Consider the following 20,494-nt stretch of genomic DNA (forward strand, 5'->3'; position numbering starts at 1 on the left):
CATGTGGATTCTTGGGGGGAATAGCCAGTCACATCTTGATTTGGGAAACCTACAACCCCTATTCATATTAATCAAAAGTATTGTATTCATATTTACTCTCATAATAATAATTGATGCTAAGTCATAGAGCTTGTACATTTTACCAAATTAAAAGTGTCTATATCCACTCTCTCGCAAAGTGTCTATATCCACTCTCTCACAAAATGTCTATATCCACTCTTTCACAAAGTGACAGAATATAGATATTGCCAATTCATTAAATCCAAAGTACTACATTTTAGCCCTCTCTCACATATACAACATGCAAATTCACCAAATCAAAAGTATCATATTCAAGTTCACTCTCTTACAATGTGTGATAGAACATACAACTACAACTTCACCAAATCAAAAGTATCACAATCACTTTCACTATCTTGTAAAATAGGACATACAACTTGCAAATGCATCAAATTAAAGTATCATATTTATGTTCTCACAACATGATACAAAATACAAATTATAAATTTATTGAATCATAACTATAAGTTGAGATCCCAACTCTTAAATATGTCCATGTGTCTCTTACAATCTCTAGTCCTCCTCATCCTCATCTTCCTATGCCTCGTTGTTCACCTTGCCTTCCTCTTCCTCTTTGTACTCATCTTGTTCATTATTTTCCTCCTCCTCTTTGTCTTACATTTTCACTTCCTCTTTGTCTTCGTATTCCTAGGTAAATGTGTCCCCTTCATCCTAAGATAACAATACACAAGAGAAAGTGGGCCATTTTTCTAGCTCATTAATGGACTCCACCACACTAGATGTAGCATAAGAAATAAAAAGTCAATATAAAAAATCCATGATTAGTATATGAAATCATTATAAGAAACAAAAAACAATTAACATAATATTACGAATAAATAAGTAATAATGCACAATCAATAGTAATTAACAATCAATAATACAGAATCAACAATAATAATCCATAATCAACAACAACAATAAACAATTGATTAGAACAATGAACATTTAATAATCAACAAACAACAATAAACAATTGATAGTTACGATTAATAATCGACAGTAAATAACCAACAATAAGTAATCGACACCAAATAACCAATGATGAGAAATCACCACTTAATAATTTACAAATTGACATGTTATAATTAATAATAACATTAAAATTTTAATAAATTTACAATCATCATTTAATAATCAACATGTAAAAATGACCAATTAACTTCAATAACTAATAATTAATAATCAAATAATATTAATCAGTAATCAACATTTAGCAACTAACAACCATACAATCAATTGATACAATCATCCTATCTTATTGAGCACCTCACCTCACCTTATAGTTGTGTAAATCGTGATCTTACTCGCCATTTGCTTATCATGTCCCACAAGTCACACCAATTAATAAACTAACAATGGAATTGTCTATCATTTATTGATCAAGTGATTGTTTAATCTCAACCAATAAAAGAGGAATTATCTATCGTTTTAGCAAATAACAACCAATAGGTAAGAACCAACAATCAATTGACCCCACTAAAAAAGAGGAATTGTCTGTTATTTAGTTAAGAACCTACAATCAATTGATACAATCATCTTATCTTATTGAGCACCTCACCTTATAGTTGTGTAAATTGTGATCTTACTAGCTATTTGTCTATTATCTCCTCACACAATAGACAAGGGAATTATCGTAGTTAAAGCCAAAGGACAAAGATTAAAGATGGTTCCTTTATTTTTCTTATGGAAATGACTTTTGGTGATAAAATTGTTATAAAGAGTATTTCTACTTGTGTAGATAAGATGGTGGAAAGGAAAAAAAAAGGATCTTGAAGACTAGAATTCAAAAGGAAATATATAGAATCCCTTTGGGGATATGACTTGTATTGCATAGTTGACAATAACAAAGAAATAGTAAGAACATAATGCCCATGGCTCATAGATCAACATTCAATTTGATTTGATTACACTAGTTAACAATGAATGTACAAGTAAGTTGATATGTAGATCTATTACCTCATCTCAAGTGATATCATTTTCTGACCTTTGCCACTCTCAATTGGTATTTATCTTCATTTTCAGTCCTATTGAATTATAAGCCCATTGCCTTATCCCAATAAATATTGTTGCTTAGATAAGCCAAAACTGAACTATCCTATCCCAATAAATATTGGTGCTTAGATGAGCCAAAACTTACCTATGTTGCACGACACAACTTAGAGTAAAGTCTGTACGACCTCTGTGCTGGACATACTTAAATACTCCTTGCCTCTCTTGAAAAAAGAGGATTTATGTAGAGAAGTTTTTGGAAGGACTTCAAAGTTGTGGTGTGCACTTCAAACTATCAACAAGATTATTATAGACTAATTAAAACATTTCATAGAACTCAAGAAAGCCAACCCCAAATATGTGAATCACTTTTGTTTTAGGTTAAAATAACTCTTTGGGGATGTAGCTTCTAAATCATAATTTATTTTAGCTTATTATGGTTGCCTCATTCAAAACAATACACTCTAACGTAGTTGCTTGGAAAAGAGAAAGGTAACTAAGGATGTTTGTATTAGGTAGAGTGTTGTTGATGGATTACTAATGAAAAGTGAAAGAGAGGTCCATGTGCCAAAAAGTACTCATCTTTATGGAAGAAACAAAAGAAAACTATGGATATGATGGTCTTAAATCTTATTGCTCATTTGCGCTCATTTGTCACACAAGGACAAAATGCAAAGGATTTTTTAATTGAGGTTATTTTTTATGTACATTGAAATTGATGGAGTGGTGTTAAAGTTATCATCAACATGCTTGCTGCATGAAGGGATCCCCTCATTGCTTAGCAAGGTGCATGTTAGATTGATGTTTAAGTTAACTAATTAAAAACTAGTACAAGTTTCTTATAACTCACATATTTACAAGGCAGCATTTAATGTGCAAGGAATGATAACAAAAATAACACAATAACTTCCAACTTACCAATCTTAAAAACATGGTATGGCATATTAAAGCTAACAAGGTTCATATGTTAAAGAACATCTTTAAAAAAAATAAAATCTTACAGCATGTCTTCTCACAAACATAAATTCATTGCTGCCTTGTTAGGGTCCTACTGAGATGCTAAATCAAATGCAATAAATAACTCTACATTTGAATGGTGCTAAGGTCAATGGTAAGGAAGTACATATGCATGTGTTTTAACACATTTATTCACAAAGAAAAGGCATTTGAATGTTTTTACTACACCTTTTTTATTCGAAATAATTTATTGACATCTTTGAATGTGTTATTAAATGAAAAGTGGCAACCTTTTTGGGAGAGGGAGACATAACAACTATGAGCGCTCATTTTTACTCTTAAATTTAACATTCTCGAGTAGAGGGCATGCATCGGATTCTTCTAGATAATTAAAAGATGTGCTACACATTTTTACTAATGATTACTTTGTGAAATGGAATCACTTCGATCTGTGCAAGATACTAGAATGTGCTTATCACATATTTTATCCATAGAGATCAAAGAATAAGGTGTTATTTACATGCAATCTAGTGGTAGATATTAAAGATTGAAATGCTTGATGGGTATGAGTAAAATTAGAAGGATAATGTAATGTGCATCATTTCAAATGTGATCACTCTAATAATATATTTGGCCTCTAGCATAATAATAAATATTAGACTAATGACTATTCTTTCATCATGTTACACATGAAAAAGGGCTCTACGAGCAGCGTGCTTGATGGGCCCGATCAAAGTCATGCTTATCGTACAATATGCACTGCTCCAACATGGCCATTCATATAGTACATTTTGTATTGTTTTAACCATATGCATACGTAAAGGTTAAAAGCTGGAGGCGCAGTATGTAAAAAGGTGTTATTGCAAATTAAAGCTACCAAAATCTCGAGGAAAGAGTTGTGTATGTTGTAAGGACATTGCACGACATGAGGTTTAAGTTGGGGACTATTTTTAAGGACGATGACTTTGGGAAGTGTGGTCCTCCACATGAGAAAGGGGTTCTAAGGCGCAGTGGTGAGCATGTTCTTGAGGATTTTAACATAGTAGGAGAGTGAAGGAGAAGGAATTTGATGATTCTAAACATACTAGAAGAGTGGAGGAGAAGGAACAAACGAGATATAGGGGTGGGGGTGGTGAGAAAATACCATGGTACCATGGCACAGAGAGAGAGAGAGAGAGAGAGAGAGAGAGAGAGAGAGAGAGATGGTGGTCGATGCTTATGTAGTGACTCTGAGATGGTGGTCGATGCTTATGTAGTGACGCTGGAGGTTAACGATGCAAGGGTGAGAGGGGTGTGGGGGTTATCAGTAGAGGGGGTGGAAAAGAGGTTCTCAAGGGAGGGGAGGGTGGGGAAAAGCAAAAGATGGGACTTTGCACTTTAGCACCGTTGTAAAGAGTCAAGACATGAAAGTGAGGCGAGAGGTGTAGGCCTTGAAAGGGTGAACTTTTTAGGGGACCTCTTTAACGAGGGTCTAAGAGGTCACTGTCGGGGGGGGATTATTTAATTATTATTTCTCCCAGCAAACGGATTTTATGGCCATTTTTATAAGACATGCACCAAACAAATAATTGATTTTGCAAAAATATGTGGACTTGTTCTTCTCTGTGCTTCTTTCATCGTCCTCTCCTCCTGGTGTCCTCGTGATTTTCTTCCTCGAAATCCAGAGGATTTTTATTTAAAGTTTTCTGACGCAGAAGCTTATAGAGCTCTGATGTAAGGGTTCCTAGGGTTTCTGCTTCTCGATCCTGCATTCCTGTCAGAACACCGCAGCATCTGCATGAGTTCTGATGCAGATTTTAGGGTTGGTTTCTTCTGCATCGTCGTCTTCGTCTCGCTCATTTCCCGTCAGAAGTAGCGTTTTTTCCCAGCTTTTGCTTCAGAATCCGGCATTAGGAGCATCTGCAATTCTCGCTCCAGGTACTTCTCAGCTCGCTCTTGGATTTTTGGCAAGGTGAGAACGGAAGCAGCGAAAATTGCCGGCAATTGCATCTTCGAGTCGGCTTATAGTGCCGGACATTGAATGTTGTCGGAAGCACTCCCGTTCGTTGGAAATCGACAAACTTTGTGCTGGAGCTAGGGGGATTCGGCCTCAACTGCTGAATTATGCTGTAAACCTGTGCAGGGACTCACCGATTTCCCAATATTGTAACTGTCACTTCTCTGCAGGAGCAATTGGAAGGATTGCGCGTTACCTGTTTTCTTAGGGCAAAGGGTTGTGCAGACGCAGCGTTTTGGATTGGTTTCGGTGGCTCGCATTTTGCCGACAGCTTTGGAGTGAAGGTGTACGTGACCATCATGGCCATGCATCATCATGCCACCCATACACCCTTCATGGCCATACATCACATCACTCATATTCCGCCATTTTCTAGCAAAAAGGGACTCGGCAACCCTTACAATGCTGTACCCTCTTGAGCCCATTGGCAAGCTTCTGTCTGTGAGGGTATTAATCCTTGGCCGTCTCATTGTTGAGAGCATTAAGCAATCAGGATGGCTGATATTGGACGAACAGGGACTTTTGAACGGGACATTGAGCAGGTTAGATACACTATATTTATACATGATGTTTTGAAAATTTGCAGTTAAAAAAAATTACAGCCTTTGGTTGGTTTCTGTGTGGTAAGACAATTAGCTTGGTTCTCGTGGGTTCAGTCTGTCACCTCAAAACCTTTTCTAGTAGAAAGCTTGCCATCTCAAGGGAGGAGCTGATGCAAGGTTATCTATTTGATTGCATCTCCATGGCTAGGAATTTTGTGATTTTGGGGTTTTGGCTCAAATGCCATGCACACGAGAGATGCTTAAAAACCTTAATCAATGTCTACGTGCATTGCCATGAAGGTGCACAAGGACCTGGATCGAGGTCAATGTGCATGTACATGGATGCATGCAAAGTCAAGGACTTTGATTGCGGTGAATATGCATGCCATGCAGGAACATATTCTCTTCATTGCAAGGCTGCAAACATAAAGCTCTCTCTTTTACCCACCCTACCCATTCCAAGTGCGGTGCCTGCTCTCTCTCTCTCTCTCTCTCTCTGTCTCTTACCTACCCTACCCATTCCAAGTGCGGTGCCTACACTGTCCCATAACGTAAAGGCTGACTAGCAATTAACCCCTAAAGATCTATTCTAAAGTATGGCGTTAGTACAGTTATGCCACATGCAAACTGTACTTGCTTATCTCGTTGTATGACCGTGTGCTTGGACTTCTTAAAGTCTTGAAAAGAGATGTTTTGTTTAGTTTGGCTATCACAATCTTTTTTTGATTTCATGAAATCGCTTGCATGGATGTAGGCCATAACAGCGTTGAAGAAAGGTGCCCATCTTTTGAAGTACAGCCGCAAAGGAAAGCCCAGGTTTTGTCCATTCCGGCTCTCTAATGTAAGTCTTATAGTTTACCTCTCTGTGTCTCTCTCACAAGCACGCATGCACGCACGTCTGCTTATCCACTTGTTTGTGGTGAGTCCTATACTTGAGTAACATTGGATTCTGCAGGATGAGAAGACCTTGATATGGTTATCGGGAAAAGAAGAGATGCAGTTAAGTCTGAGTTCTGTGGCTAGAATCATTCCTGGCCAACGCACTGTAATGCTCCCCATTGATCCTTAGCATTAAAAGTCTCTAGTATACTGATTTGAGATTTCACATACTTGCTGACCTGTGTAGTCATGGTGCCTACCCAAACGTTTGTAAGTAATGCAATAATTCAATGTGTCATTTTTCAGGCTAGTTTCCAGCGGAACCCCACACCGGAAAAAGAATACCAGTCTTTTTCTCTCATTTTTGGACATGACGAGCAATCTCTTGATCTCGTAAGTATGTTGTTTTTATTGAGTTACAGGCATCAGGAACCGCACGATTGTAGGCTCAGGGGATTCAAACCCAGGTTCCCACCCTGGCAACGGAAACCCCTGACCACCAGGCTACACACCTGTGGGTACAATTTAGACCCCACCAAAAGAGTGTTTTATTTTTTGATTCCCCCCCATGCAGGTCTGCAAAGACAAAGATCAAGCAGAATTATGGTTTGTTGGTCTAAAAGCCTTGATAAATGGTGGCCAACCACACAAGTTACGAGTGGACATGAAGAGTGACGGAGCTATGTCATCTGATGGAAATAGCCCCATTGGCCACATGCGCAAAAAATACAATGCTGGTGGTGGGGCTATTTCTGCTAGTGGTTTACAACAGGTAACCTATCATCATGCCCTTTCAGCTATCTAACTATGCCTCATCTTAGAGAAAGAAACAAGGGACGAACCTAAACTCTTGGTCTTGTTTTGGGGATTAGATTAGTAAGATGGTGCTTTGTGTCTTATTTCAGGATTGTGGAGATACTTTTAGAGCTACCTATGGAAGTCCTCCTTATCGTGGGTTAGAGAAGACCTATTCAGCAGTCACCATGAATCCATTGGAAGCCAGGAAGAGCTATCCAGAGGGAGGTTTGATTGGGGACTCTTTGAATTCTGGTGATTCAGATTTAGTATCCGAGACTTTAAAAACCCAGTTTAAAGACAGTAGCTCAGAGGCTTTCAGGGTAAGCCTATCGAGTATGATAAGCTCTTCAAGTCATGGATCAGGACAAGATGATGTGGAGGCTTTAGGTGATGTATACATGTGGGGTGAAGGACTTGGTGATGGGCTATTGGGGGGTGGCTCATGCAGCGCTGAAAGTGGCTCTGGCTTGAATATGGATTCTCTACTACCAAAGCATTTAGAATCAGCTGTGGTACTGGATGTCCACAATATTGCATGTGGTAGAAGGCATGCTGTTTTAGTTAGTAGGCAAGGAGAAGTTTTCTGCTGGGGACAAGAGTCAGGAGGCAGGCTTGGCCATGGAGTCGACGCAGATGTGGCTCATCCACAGCTAGTGGAAACTTTAGTGAATACTTGTGTGGAGCATGTTGCTTGTGGGGAATATCACACTTGTGCTGTGACATTCAGTGGAGATCTTTATACATGGGGGGATGGCACACGGAGTTTTGGCCTTCTTGGTCAAGGAAACGATTTCAGTCATTGGATGCCTAGAAGGGTTCATCTCTCAGAGGGCATAAGGATCTCAAGTGTTGTTTGTGGTCCTTGGCATACTGGGCTGATAACATCTGCAGGACAACTCTTCACCTTTGGTGATGGGACTTTTGGAGCCCTTGGACATGGGGACAGGGCCAGTGCCTCTTTTCCTAAAGAAGTAGAATCCTTGAAGGGTCTCAAAACTGTCAGGGTAGCCTGTGGGATCTGGCACACTGCTGCAGTAGTTGAGGTGATTATAGGCTACTCAGATGCTAATGCTTGTTCATCTGGGAAGCTTTTTACTTGGGGTGATGCTGACAAGGGCTGCCTTGGGCATGGTGATAAGGAACAAAAGTCTGTTCCCACTTGTGTGGCTGCTCTTGTAGACTATGACTTTCGCCAGGTGGCCTGTGGACACAGTCTTACTGTTGCTCTTACGACATCAGGTACAGTGTTTACCATGGGAAGCACAGTTTATGGCCAGTTAGGAGACCCACATGCCACTGGACAATATCCTTTACTTGTAGAAGGTAAATTGTGGGAAGCCTTTGTGGACGAGATTGCATGTGGGTCACACCATGTAGCTGTACTAACTTCAAAAACAGAGGTTTATACCTGGGGCAAGGGTGCCAATGGAAGACTTGGGCATGGAGATGTTCAAGACAGGCATACTCCCACATTGGTTGAGGCACTCAAAGAAAAGCAAGTGAAGAGCATATCTTGTGGGTCAAGCTTTACGGCTGCTGTTTGTTTGCATAAATGGCTTTCAGGAGCAGACCAGTCTGTCTGCTCAGGATGTCGGTTATCTTTTGGTTTTACTAGAAAGCGGCATAACTGCTATAATTGTGGGCATGTCTTCTGCCATGCATGCAGTAGCAAGAAGGCCACCAAAGCAACACTGGCTCCCAGTCCTAAAAAGCCATACCGTGTTTGTGACCCCTGCTACACCAAGTTGAAGATGGCAGCAGATGTCAGTATGGGCTCCCAGATTGTAGGCCTTAAAAAGAGTAGTGCCATACAGCAATCTTTGGAGTCCAAAGAAAGGACAGAAAAAGCAGAAGTGAAGCAGTTGAAGGTGCAGTTATCACTACCCAGGCTTCCTCTTGTAGAGCAGTCTAAGCAGCATGAAGAGAAATCTCCCTCTAAACAGATGAAGAAGCCAGAGTCTCTAAGGCGTGTCTCACCTGCCCCAAATGAGACTAGCTTGCGGAGTGCTGCTAGTATGTCTGCATTCTACGACACAGATTCTTCATCATACAAACGCCCCATTTCACCAATATCTGTTCCACCACCAAGGACTCTTGCATCAGTCATGTCACCCTTGTCAAGGCGGTTTAGTCCTCCGCGCTCTACCACTCCGACCCCGACTGTATCGGGGCTTACTTCTCCAGATTTTGTATTTGATGAGCTAAAGAAGACAAACAAAAGTTTGACTCAAGAAGTTTTGAAGCTGCAGGCCCAGGTATTCGAACTTTCCTAGAGATGTCCTCCTTTGTGCATGTACATTTGAGATTAACAGCATAGAAACTGTGCCTTTGATTGACCAAGAGGAATCTGGACTGCTAACTATGGGTATTACAGGTTGAATCTCTTACTCAACGTTGTCAGGCCCAAGAAGCGCAGCTGCAGCATGCTGCAAATGAGCTGCAAATGGCCAATGCGGTTGCTGCAGATGAAAGCACAAAATGCAAAGCTGCAAAAGAAGTCATAAGGTGCCTCACAATACAGGTAGGTTTTGGCCCAAGCAATCTTGGCAGAAGAAGGTGGAAAGAGGGCTTGTTTTTCTTGTTTGAATGTCTGGATCTGATTAGAATGTTTGGACTTCCTGCAGCTGAAAGATTTGGCAGAGAAGCTACCTGCACAAGTGCATGATAATGGTGGGTCGATCACACCTTTTCCCCCAGCTTTAGATGCAGTAGGGTTTACGCAAGCACTGGCTTTTGATTCTCTTGGTATACCAGAGGTTGAAGGCATCTGCTTTCATGATCAGAAATACAATGGAAATCCATCCATTCGAATCATTCGAGATACTGAATCAAATGGTGCAACCAGTCCATATGCAACACCTAATGGAGCTTTGCATTTACCGCAAAGGACCATCTCCCCTCAACATGTAATGCTCAGGGTTATGGATACTGCAGATGCTGACAATACTGTTAATGCTTCACACAGTGTGAGCAAATATGTCTCGGGACAAAGTACATCTAAAGGTTCAGATGACATTCAGGTAGCTGAAAAGAGTTTGGGAACTTTGAGGAGTAGAGTCTCTACAGCAGGACCATTGGAGGATAGTGAAGCAAGTCAGAAGGATGCAGATATATCCAATGGTGGAAGCACATCTCTACCCATGAATAGCAATCATGCACAACAGCATATGGAAACTGAGTGGGTGAAGCAACATGAGCCTGGAGTGTACATCACGTTTACATCTTTACCAGATGGTGGCAAGGATTTGAAACGAGTAAGGTTCAGGTCAGTAAGTGCAGAATCACCTTCGTGCATTAAGATTCTATGAATTCATGCAACACGAGAGAGAGACCAAAGGGTCTATGAGACCAAAAGTGTTACAATGTGTCCATGAGAGTTTGAGGGAGAGAGTTCTATTAATGTCCACAAAAGACCATAAAGGTCTATGAGACCAATAGTGTTACAATGTGTTCATGAATGATGAGAGAGAGAGACAGAGTTCTATTAACGTCTACAAAAGACCAAAGGGTCTATGAGACCAAAAGTGTTACAATGTGTCCGTGAGAGAGAGAGAGAGTGAGAGTTCTATTAACGTCTACAAAAGACCCTGTTAGAATTTGTGCATCTCAGTGTTATGAGGTTGTGCCTATTTTTGGGCTTTTATGTATTTTTCCCTTGTGTAGTAAGTCGTGAGCTGGTCGGTCTGTTTCTAGAGGCAGTCGTTGTTCACTTTACCATCCAATCCCTTGCACACTGTTCAACACTTCTGCTGGCTATTGCCATTGTAAAGCTGGTTGCTATTATAAAAGGTGATCTTGTCCACTCTCTCTCTCTCCTTTGCTCTCTCTCTCTCTCTCACTTGTTCTGTTTATTCTTCCGCTTGTGCATTCTCCAACATGGTATCATTTGCTTAGGTTCAGGCTGCTCCACATTTCTGCAATCTGCTCGCTGTCTTCTTCATCTGTGCCTTGCGTTTGCTTCCATCGCCCCTCTTGGCTGCAGATCAGCATCAACAGTTGCTGCGCTTTCTGTGTACCCTGCTGCGTTTTCTGGTCCAGCCATCTTCTTGCTGTTGGCCAGCCTTACAAGCTGCGTTTTGTTTCACAGGCAGGGTGAGGAGTTGTGGCTGCGTGTTCTGCTCCGGCATCAGTTGGTGGTGAGTTTCTTGCATGTGGTGTTGCCAGACAAGTGGCACTACAAGGGGAGTTGCACATGGACATGATTTTTCCTTGCAACCGCCTATTGGCAAGTTCCAGGGGCGTGTTTGGACCAAGAGGGCCAAAAACCTTTAAAAAAATGAAACTTGTAATTTGGGCAAAATTGCTTTACTGCAGAGGGCTTCGAGGGTTTTTGAAATTGTTTCGAAGTTTCGAGGTTTCAAAAGTTAGAAACTGGTTTTTTTGTGACTATGGTTTGGTCTCATAGACCGTGCGTCCCTATTTGGGACAGCGCTCAGCGTGATAATGACACTGCCATCTCTGTAGACAGCCCACTTGCTCGCTCTACGGGCTTCATGGACTATCTCCACCACCTCACGCCGGGTGTGCCACTTGCTAGGGTGAGATCATCCCCATGTACACCTGTGTGCCCTTGAGGGCAGCCCGTTTGTCTAAGAAGGCCTGTCTGCTGGTGGCATCAGGGAATCTAACGATGAGGGGCCACTCCCATGTCATATCCTTCCCTACCCTCCATGTGTCTACAGAGGGGGTTTGTCCCGTCCACTCCTATCATTTGGCAAAGCGTCATTGCATCTCTGCCTTAGGGGAAGCCCCCACCTGTAGCCCCTGTGGTCGTACATGGAGGGCGCTATCCTTCCTGCGTTTCTCCTCCTCGAGAGTCTCACGTATGATGCTCTGTGGGGGTTTTTGCTTCTTAACCACCTCCACCTTATCTTTCTTGGTGGTCTGCATTTCTTCCCGCAACTTATCACTCGCAGCCTTTAGCTGCTCCAGGTCCATCCTTAGACTCTCCTATATATAAACTTCCCCTTCCTCCACTGTAAAGTCTTTGACAATAGCCTTTAGGGTTTCCATTTCTGCCCAGAGTTCCCCTATCATTGGGGGTGGCATTGCCTATTGTTGCATTTGGGTCTCTTTTAGTGTCCGAATCTCCTCCTCCTGATGGTTCCGCTTTGCCTCTAGTTCTTCAATCTTGTTATTCATGCCTTGTATCTCCTTGCGGAGGCCAACTGTTTTTTGTGTTGGTTCAGGACCCCGTGCACTTGGTGTTGTTCTCCAGAGTCTTGATGTATGCCCCCAGCTCTTGTAGGTTCATGGCTATTCCCCCCTGCTTGCCGCCTTGGGGGCCTCAGTAAAGTGGACGAACCTCAGGGTGGGTGGGATAAGGGAGGCAAAGGGCACGTACAAAGGTGCATGCGCAGTGCGCACGAACCTCCGGGCATGGGTGGGATAAGGGAGGTAGAGGGCATGCACAAAGGTGCACATGCGTAGTGTGCAGCGCAGACCTTTGGGCGTGGGTGGGATAAGGATGGTAGAGGGCACGCCCAGAGGTTCGCTGTGCATGCTGCGGCATGCACAGATGTGCGCACTTGAGCAGGGTGGGTGGGATAGGGGAGGCAGAGGGGCAGGAGCACTCTAGGTCCCCCTGTTTGTTTTCTTTTCCAGGTCCTCAAAGGTGTTGAAGTGTTTTGGGTGCGAGTGTTTGTTTCACCGCCTGTCAAGTTTTTGAAGGCCGGTTTTAGTAGTGTGCACCGTGCGAACCTCTAGGCATACCCTCTGCCTCCCCTACACCACCCATGCCCAGCTGCGCACTGCACGCGCACCTCTGTGCATGCCCTCTGCCTCCCTTATCCCACCCACCCAGCGTGCAGCATGAACAGCAGGGACAAGCATGCAGCATGAACAGAGCAGAGGGGCGTGAGCATCAGGTATGCACGCAGGGGGCAGCGCAAACAGGAGGACGGCCACCATCGCACAGCGCAAACAGAGGGGAAGGGCGTGAAGGTGCTCACTGCTCATGCCCAGAGAGAGAGAGAGGCAGTGCAAACAGCAGGTATGCGCACAGGGGGCAGTGCGAACAGCAGGGTGGCCACCAGCACGCAGCTCGAACAGAAGGGATGAGGCGAACAGCAGGTATGTGCAAACAGCAGGGCAGGCATCAGCGTGCTGCGCAAACAGAGGGGAGGGGCGTGAGGGTGCTCATACGAGAGAGAGAGAGAGAGAGAGAGAGAGAGAGAGAGAGAGAGAGAGAACGTCTTCAAAAGACCCAATAGGTCTATGAGACCAAAAGTGGTACAAAAGAGAAACTTATTAAAGTATGCAGAAGGCCAAAATGGCCAATCAGACCACATAAGTATGCTGTATTATATCTGTATTACAAGATGCCCCTAAATGCAATGCAATAAAGAAATGAAGAAATTTAAATGACATGCGACCATGTGCATGCTAGAAATGGGTTCTGACCAAGGCTGCAAGCTCACTCTGTGTCAAACAAATAGGGTTATAGAGTGGGCGAAGAATCTTGTCTTTTAAGGGCCCAGATGTGTGAAAACGGTGTATACGTGATCCTTATTTACCCTAGTTGGCTGCATGATGGGTGCCTCCTTTGGACTCCCCGTGATCTCCCGTGGTTTATGAATGCGGCTCCACAAATCTTGGGTATATGGGATGCTCCGAGTCTCTGAATTGTCTATATTTGTGTGTGGGTATGCTTCAATCCAAGCTTTCATTGCATGGGGTTGTTGGCTGGTATCCTTTGTCCCCCTACCAGGGTTGCACTAACGGAAGTGTGATTCTTGGAACTTTGACACAAAACTGAAAATTTAGAGTGAAGAGGAAGCATGACTAAACTCATTGCATACCTTGAGGGTATTACAACCTTCATTGTGGGATTTATTTGTAGAATGATATAGTCCTTCACACACATAGTAATCATATGTAATGCTCTTCTGGCTGTCCCATCATGTCAAATGTCTTGACCTGTGGACTAACCACAACTGTTCATATCCTCTATCCATTATTATAATCGTCATATATGAACCTTACTCTACAACCATACAATAATAACACTTGACAAATGAGTTTGTGTCCTAGGTGCAAAATGTTATATGCGGAAGCTCTGGGAGTCTTCTTTCAGCACTAAACACATCCTGGAACATGCTGATGCAAAAATGCATGGAGAAGAGAGAGAGGAGAGATTGAGATAGCTGAGTATTCAGTATATTCATAATGTACAAAAAGGTACAACTGTTCTTGCAGCCCTTGGCTGCCTTCTTGAAAAGGTAGAAACCGTAATTCTAAGCCTAAGTCTAGACCCAGCCCATTGCTGGACTGAATGGTCACAATTGTTGAGCAATTATGCCTTTTATAGGCTGGAAAAGTCCCCATGGACCTGACCGACTGCTGGTCGGCCAGGTCCAGGACAATAAATTCCTTCATGTGCTTTAGCCGATAGGTTTCTATGCATTCGTATGCTGGCCGCCAACAACACCACATTATCCATGAGACAAATCCCTGCCAAAACAGCAACTCATGCTCCTAATCTCTGGTTCTGATCTGTCTTTGTCTGGTTGCTCTCCTTAGGATTAGCTTTGAGTTCAGCCAGTGCATGTCTCGCACATGACATCCCCCTCTGCTAAACTTGATGACGGGATTCCAATCTGTTTCTTGGATGATTGTCATCATTCTATTCGCGGAGTCCCCTCTGTCATCCTTCCTACTCTGGCAACCTTTTCACTGAACACCAAGACCGGTCTCCAAATCCACTCTTAACTCTTCTTGGGAGTTCTTCCCCGTCTTGTGTTCCTTGCCTTGGGCCTCATACCTGTGCACTTTCCTGTACCTTGGACCTATACACCTTCATCTGGGACTGAATCAGTGTTTAGCCTTTTTGAGCCTGATGCTTTGATACCAATGTTACATGCAGAAACTCTGGGAGTCTTCTTTCAGCCCTAAACACATCTTGGAACATGTTGATGCAAAAACGCATGCAGAAGAGAGAGAGAGAGATAGCTGAGTATTCAATATATTCACAATGTACGAAAAGGTACGATTGTTCTTGCAGCCCTTGGCTGCCTTCTTGAAAAGGTAGAAGCCCTAAATCTAAGCCTAAGTCTAGACCCAGACCATTGCTGGACTGAATGGTCACAATCGTTGAGCAATTATGCCTTTTATAGGCTGGAACCAAGAAAAGTCCCCATGGACATGACCAACTACTGGTCGGCCAGTTCCAGGACAAGAAATCCCTTCATGTGCTTCAGCTGACAGCTTTCTATGCAGTCATATGCCGGCCAACAGCAACATCACATTCCATGAGACAAATCCCTGTCAAAACAGCAACTCATGCTCCTAATCTCGGGTTTTGATCTGTCTTTGTCTGGTTTCTCTCCTCAGGATTAGCTCCGAGTTCAGCTAGTGCATGTCTTGCACATGACACAAAATTATGCTTCAAAATTTAGTGACTATATTGAAAAAAATGAAGTTATTACCATTCACTCTAATAGGTAAAGTTATTCTGAGTATTACTATAAATTTTTCTATTTTTTGACACATGCGTTTTGTAGGCCATTTCAAATTCCCAGCAATGAAATGTTTCTGTTTCGAGCGTTTCAAAATTCATTTGGTTTCAGAAACAGAAATGCTTGTGCCATACTAAGAGTAAAGCAATGACCCCTGAGAAGATCATTCATGAGCTGAAAAATAGTGACCGTGTCCATAACTTCCTTCGCCCAATCGGCTCTCTCTCTAGCTCCAATGTGCAGGTGATTTTTTCAAGCTTTAGACTTGAAGAGGATTTAGGATTGAGCCATATTGATATACAAGCAAGGAATTTTTTTCATTTGAATAAAAAGGGGAAAAACTGTAATTCTCTTCAGGGCTGCATTAAGGCAGCCTAATAAGCTTTATGGGGGGAGCACATGATGGAGAAGAAGAGGACAAAAGGGCTCCTACAAAACTGACTGAATTTCACCAAAGACGAAGAAACTCTGTAGATGGAAGCAAACCTGGTTGTACAGTACTCAACTGGTTGTACAGAAGGTAAGGGGCCAGAAAAAGGCCATGCAGGAGCCGTACAAGGCCGTGCAGCATGTGCAATCCAGAAACAAACAGTTTTAAGGCATACTTTTCTATCATCAAAGGCTTCCAAGCGTGTAATTGAGTTGACCATGAAGGGCGGAGAATGCAAGAGAGAGAGAGGAAGAAAGAAAGAAAGAAGGTTATATTAACGTCTACAAAAGGCCAAAATGACCTATGAGACCAAAAGATTACATCACGGAGAGAGAGAGAGAGAGAGAGAGAGAGAGAGAGAGAGAGAGAGAGAGAGAGAGAGGACATGTGGGTTCCCAAAGGGGAACCTTAGCCATTAGTTGCCAAGTGGGCCCCTTGCCCACTTGGGAAGCTGGGCATGGACTCGGGCAGCCACATCATTAATAGAGGGGTGCCCTTTATAAGTTGTCCACCCCTTTATGGCCCAACTTCAATAAAAGCGTTCCCATCTGCATTTCAATGAGATGTGAACCAATAAACTTTACAAAGGGATTTATTAAGGTTTTTGGCAATACTTACCACCTGTCAAAAGCCACAAAAACACGTCAATAATCAAGGTCATGTGCACACTCCTGTGGGTAGTAGTTCCAGCAGGATATCACATGAACAGATCAAATAGGCATGAAAACATGGCACCCAACACATTCCAAGCATGCCAATATATGCAATGCACATGCACCACGTGACTTGGACAATCTCCCATTCTCAAATACTTGCACCCCAAGCTAATCCAAGCCCTCATGTTGCTAATCCAAGCCAGGCCTCAAATTGCAATGTCCAGCAGCTGGTGACATCCTGAGGGGGGCATCCCTATGTCTCTGGACTATGGAGAATGCCTTAGATTAAGTTAATATTGGCCCTAAATAATATTTTTCTTAATATCATAGAAAGCTTTCATTTGAGCGTTGGTCCACTTTAAACTGTCTTTCTTTATCATGTGTGGGAGAGGTCAAACTCTCTTTGTAGCTGCAGTAGTGATGCACCTCTTGTGGCTAAGCAAGCTGTTTAATAGAAAAGACTTGAGTTTAGGATTTTATCCTCTCCAAGCATCACCCTAGAGGCAAAGGTGTCTTTCTTGCAGTCCCCCGTAGCTTGTATTGAACTTTTGAAGCTTTACTTTCGAGTTCTTTACTTTGTAAACTTCTTGTAACGGATTGTGAAACATGAGTATCAAGACAATAGCTGCCACATGTTGGTTGCTAAGCATATCTGGCAGAGTGAGAAATCAGTACACAACTTGTGGAATGATGTGTACATAGGCTGAACAGACAAGAAGCTTGTGCTCTCCTCGGCATGGTCTATTATGTTGTATCTGCCCTTCTCCAAGCTCTGGCCTCAATCTCACGATGGTGGGACCTGGAACTAATCAATGCAATTGCATGTGGAGAGATTGGTGTTTGCAGGTGTGGTTGTTTCCATTGAGAGGCTCCTGTGTAAGTTTCCCAGGACTAAGGTTTGATGTGTGTAAAATAGCAATCAAATTTTGACTGTTTTGGAGCTTCTTTCCATTATTTATGCAGGACATCTTGTAGATGATGGTTATGACCTGCAGCTCCATAGTTTCAGGAGGAAGGTCCAAGAGCCATTCAGCATCCCACCTTTTGTACATCATGCATCTTTCATGACATTAGGAGTTTGCAGCTGACGTTAGGAGTTTGTGTTTGATGGTCTTTTGGTTACTTTCCATGCAGACTTGGTGACCTGTCACTAGGCATATCCTTTTTTGTCGTTCTCTTCAAAGCAGATATTCGCAAGGGCATACTCACAGTTTCTAACAGGAGATGTAGTATGGGGTATGCCTGAGCTCACATATCTCAGAGACCTTTAGTTTCAAGTGACTGGTTGGGCAGCTTCTGAATGCTAGTCTTGACTAGCATGTGTCGTCGTAGAAATGTTTCTGTATTTTCTCAATATCAGTGCAGATGTTTTTATGTGCGCTTCCTCCCGATCTGCATGACCAAGGCATTGAATACGTATGATTTGAGATGCCATTGCCTGAATACCAGCAGGACTGCATTTGTTCTCAAAGGTATAGTAGCTGGTCCAGGTTGCCTCAATCATACATTGTGAGCATTTATGCCCCCATAATTTAATGGGATTTCAATGCCTATGATTTGAGATGCTATTGCCTGAATACCAGCAGGATTGCATTTGTTCTCCAAGGTATAGTAGCTGGTCCAGGCTGCCTTAATCATACATTGTGAGCATTTATGCCCCCATGATTTGATTGGATTTCAATGCCCAAATATTTGAAGTTCTCGACTAAATCTTCTGTCCAAGGTATAGGATAAGTGGGTGCACTGTCTTGGCAATCATTGTTGTTTTTCCCCACATTTTTAGACAATCCATTGCACTTCCAGAAATGATCCAAGACGAGCATCAGTTTCGTACATCCTCCAAGCTATATGCAAAGAGAACCACATCATCTGCATACATGAGTAAGAAAAGTACAAACTGCCAAGTGTACAAAAGTACATACTGTCCAAGTGTAGGTCCAGTGATACTTTTCTCATGTGCAAAAGCCTTAATCATCCTTTTTAACTCATCTATGCAAAGACCAAACAGCATAGGAGAGAGTGGGCAGCTTTGCTTGACCCCTATATAACCAAAGGAGGATTGCGACATTTTCTCTTCTATATTGAGCTTCCACCTAACTTTTCATAGAGGTGGGCTTTGCTATTTTGTGATGTGACATTTCCTCTTCTGTATTGAGCTTACACTTAACTTTTCATAGAGGTGGGCTTTTGCTATTTTGTGACCATGTGGCACCCCAATCTTTTCTATTCTTCTCCATAAGCTCTTATGGGCAGTGGCAAAACTTTCAAAGTCTTCAAAACAACAAAAAGCTCCTTGCCATTTAAGGCAGCTTTACTCCATAAGCATCCGTATAGTAATTATATGATCTCTTGTGTTATTGCAATAATAAGCAGAGAGAGAGAGAGAGAGAGAGAGAGAGAGAGAGAGTTATTAACGTCTACAAAAGACCCAAAGGGCCTATGAGAGCAAAAAAATGTGTCACAATAGTTCCATGAATGAAATGCATCATGGAAAATGAAAAAGAACAAACTAGCTACATGTACAATGGTAATCACATGAGTACAGGATATTCATTTGAATACAAGAAGAGAGAGAGATGATCCCCAAATATACGTATGATTTGACCTCCGTGCCAAACGTGCTTGGGCAGCTGGGCACATAGTAAAGATCATGAGGGTTGTGGTGCTCTGGATGGAGGGCATCTGACCTGCAGGATAGGTTGTGTTTGCTCTGAGAGAGAGAGAGAGAGAGAGAGAGAGAGAGAGCTCCTATAATTGTGTTCTTTAATCATTATGCCCACTTTGGGTAAAACAAATTTTGCCTTGTTTTTTGTCACAGCCGGAAGAAGTTCAGTGAGAAGCAAGCTGAACAGTGGTGGGCTGAGAATCGTGTTCAAGTATATGAACAATACAATGTTCGGGGCCTCAACAATATTGATTGAGAAGCTCCAGTAGCAGACAGGATGGGACCTTCTTGATCCCATACTTGACCACCTCAAGCTGTATCAAAATTCTTTTTGTATTTCTTCCCAAAAATTGAGTATGCTGCTTCCAACTATGACACATAAGGAATGGAACTCATAGAAGATGGGAATGGTTCTGCCATTAATGAAATGGATGCACTGGCTGCTGATGGTAGGATAAGTTTGGTTGAAGCAGCGGTCTCGCTGTGATAGAACCATCAGGTTGGTTTTTATTGGCTAGCATGTGCCACATACTTGCAACTGTATAAAGATAGATTGACAGGACTGTTGTATTGGTCAGGTTACAGTGTTGTATATGATTGTATTGTTTCATTCGATTCATTGCTAGATTTGTGGAGCGTAGGCAAGACTCAAAAGACCTTATTGGGAAAAGCCACTCCTGCAGCCTGTTGTCCAATGCACCTGTACAATATAATCGAAGCAGTAGCAACTGTAACTTATTGTTGGTGGTTTAAAGAAATGTCAGTCCAAGATGTCAAATCTGAATGATAAAAACATATGGTTGATTGTGCAACTCTCTCTCTCTCTCTCTCTCTCTCTCTCTCTCTCTCTCTCTCTCTCTCTCTCTCTCTCTCTCGCCCCCTTTTCCCCACCGGCCTTCTTCCAGGTCAGCTGTACTTGCTGGAGGACTAGCACACAGAGCTCTCACCAACTTCTTCCGTACCAGCACTCCGAGGGCCGATCCACCCATCATACCCAGACCACAGGCTAGTGCAGGAGCTCGACTGAGAGGTGTGACACTCCATAGAGCCACTGAGTTATGCA

General features: G+C 42.6%; 1 protein-coding gene across 2 annotated transcripts; it reads left to right on the forward strand.

Moving 5' to 3' along the window:
- Positions 1–4,567: 4,567 nt before the first annotated feature.
- On the forward strand, positions 4,568–20,243 carry LOC147615101 (PH, RCC1 and FYVE domains-containing protein 1-like). 2 transcript variants are annotated; one of them, XM_086779076.1, is made up of 10 exons: positions 4,580–5,547; positions 6,302–6,388; positions 6,503–6,592; positions 6,733–6,819; positions 7,001–7,105; positions 7,172–7,198; positions 7,332–9,479; positions 9,599–9,745; positions 9,849–10,489; positions 19,585–20,243. In XM_086779076.1, the coding sequence occupies exons 1-10, from the start codon at positions 5,500–5,502 to the stop codon at positions 19,685–19,687; spliced, it is 3,483 nt and encodes a 1,160-aa protein (XP_086635202.1). In that variant the 5' UTR covers positions 4,580–5,499; the 3' UTR covers positions 19,688–20,243. The 2 variants fall into 2 exon arrangements, with proteins under 2 accessions (XP_086635201.1, XP_086635202.1); XM_086779075.1 differs by having other exon boundaries at positions 4,568–5,547; positions 7,001–7,198.
- The last annotated feature ends 251 nt before the right edge of the window (positions 20,244–20,494 follow it).

The sequence above is a fragment of the Cibotium barometz genome, chromosome 40, assembly GCF_041138505.1.
Source record: "Cibotium barometz isolate CiBa-2024 chromosome 40, ASM4113850v1, whole genome shotgun sequence".
Lineage (NCBI taxonomy): Eukaryota > Viridiplantae > Streptophyta > Polypodiopsida > Cyatheales > Cibotiaceae > Cibotium > Cibotium barometz.

Bases quoted from the DNA above. Each gene is read 5' to 3' on its own strand.
- LOC147615101 (XM_086779075.1), top strand. From the start codon at position 5,500: ATGGCTGATATTGGACGAACAGGGACTTTTGAACGGGACATTGAGCAG. The intron at 9,746-9,848 runs GTAGGTTTTGGC...GACTTCCTGCAG, and splicing joins TAAGGTGCCTCACAATACAG to CTGAAAGATTTGGCAGAGAA. The intron at 10,490-19,584 runs GTCAGTAAGTGC...TTTTTGTCACAG, and splicing joins TTGAAACGAGTAAGGTTCAG to CCGGAAGAAGTTCAGTGAGA.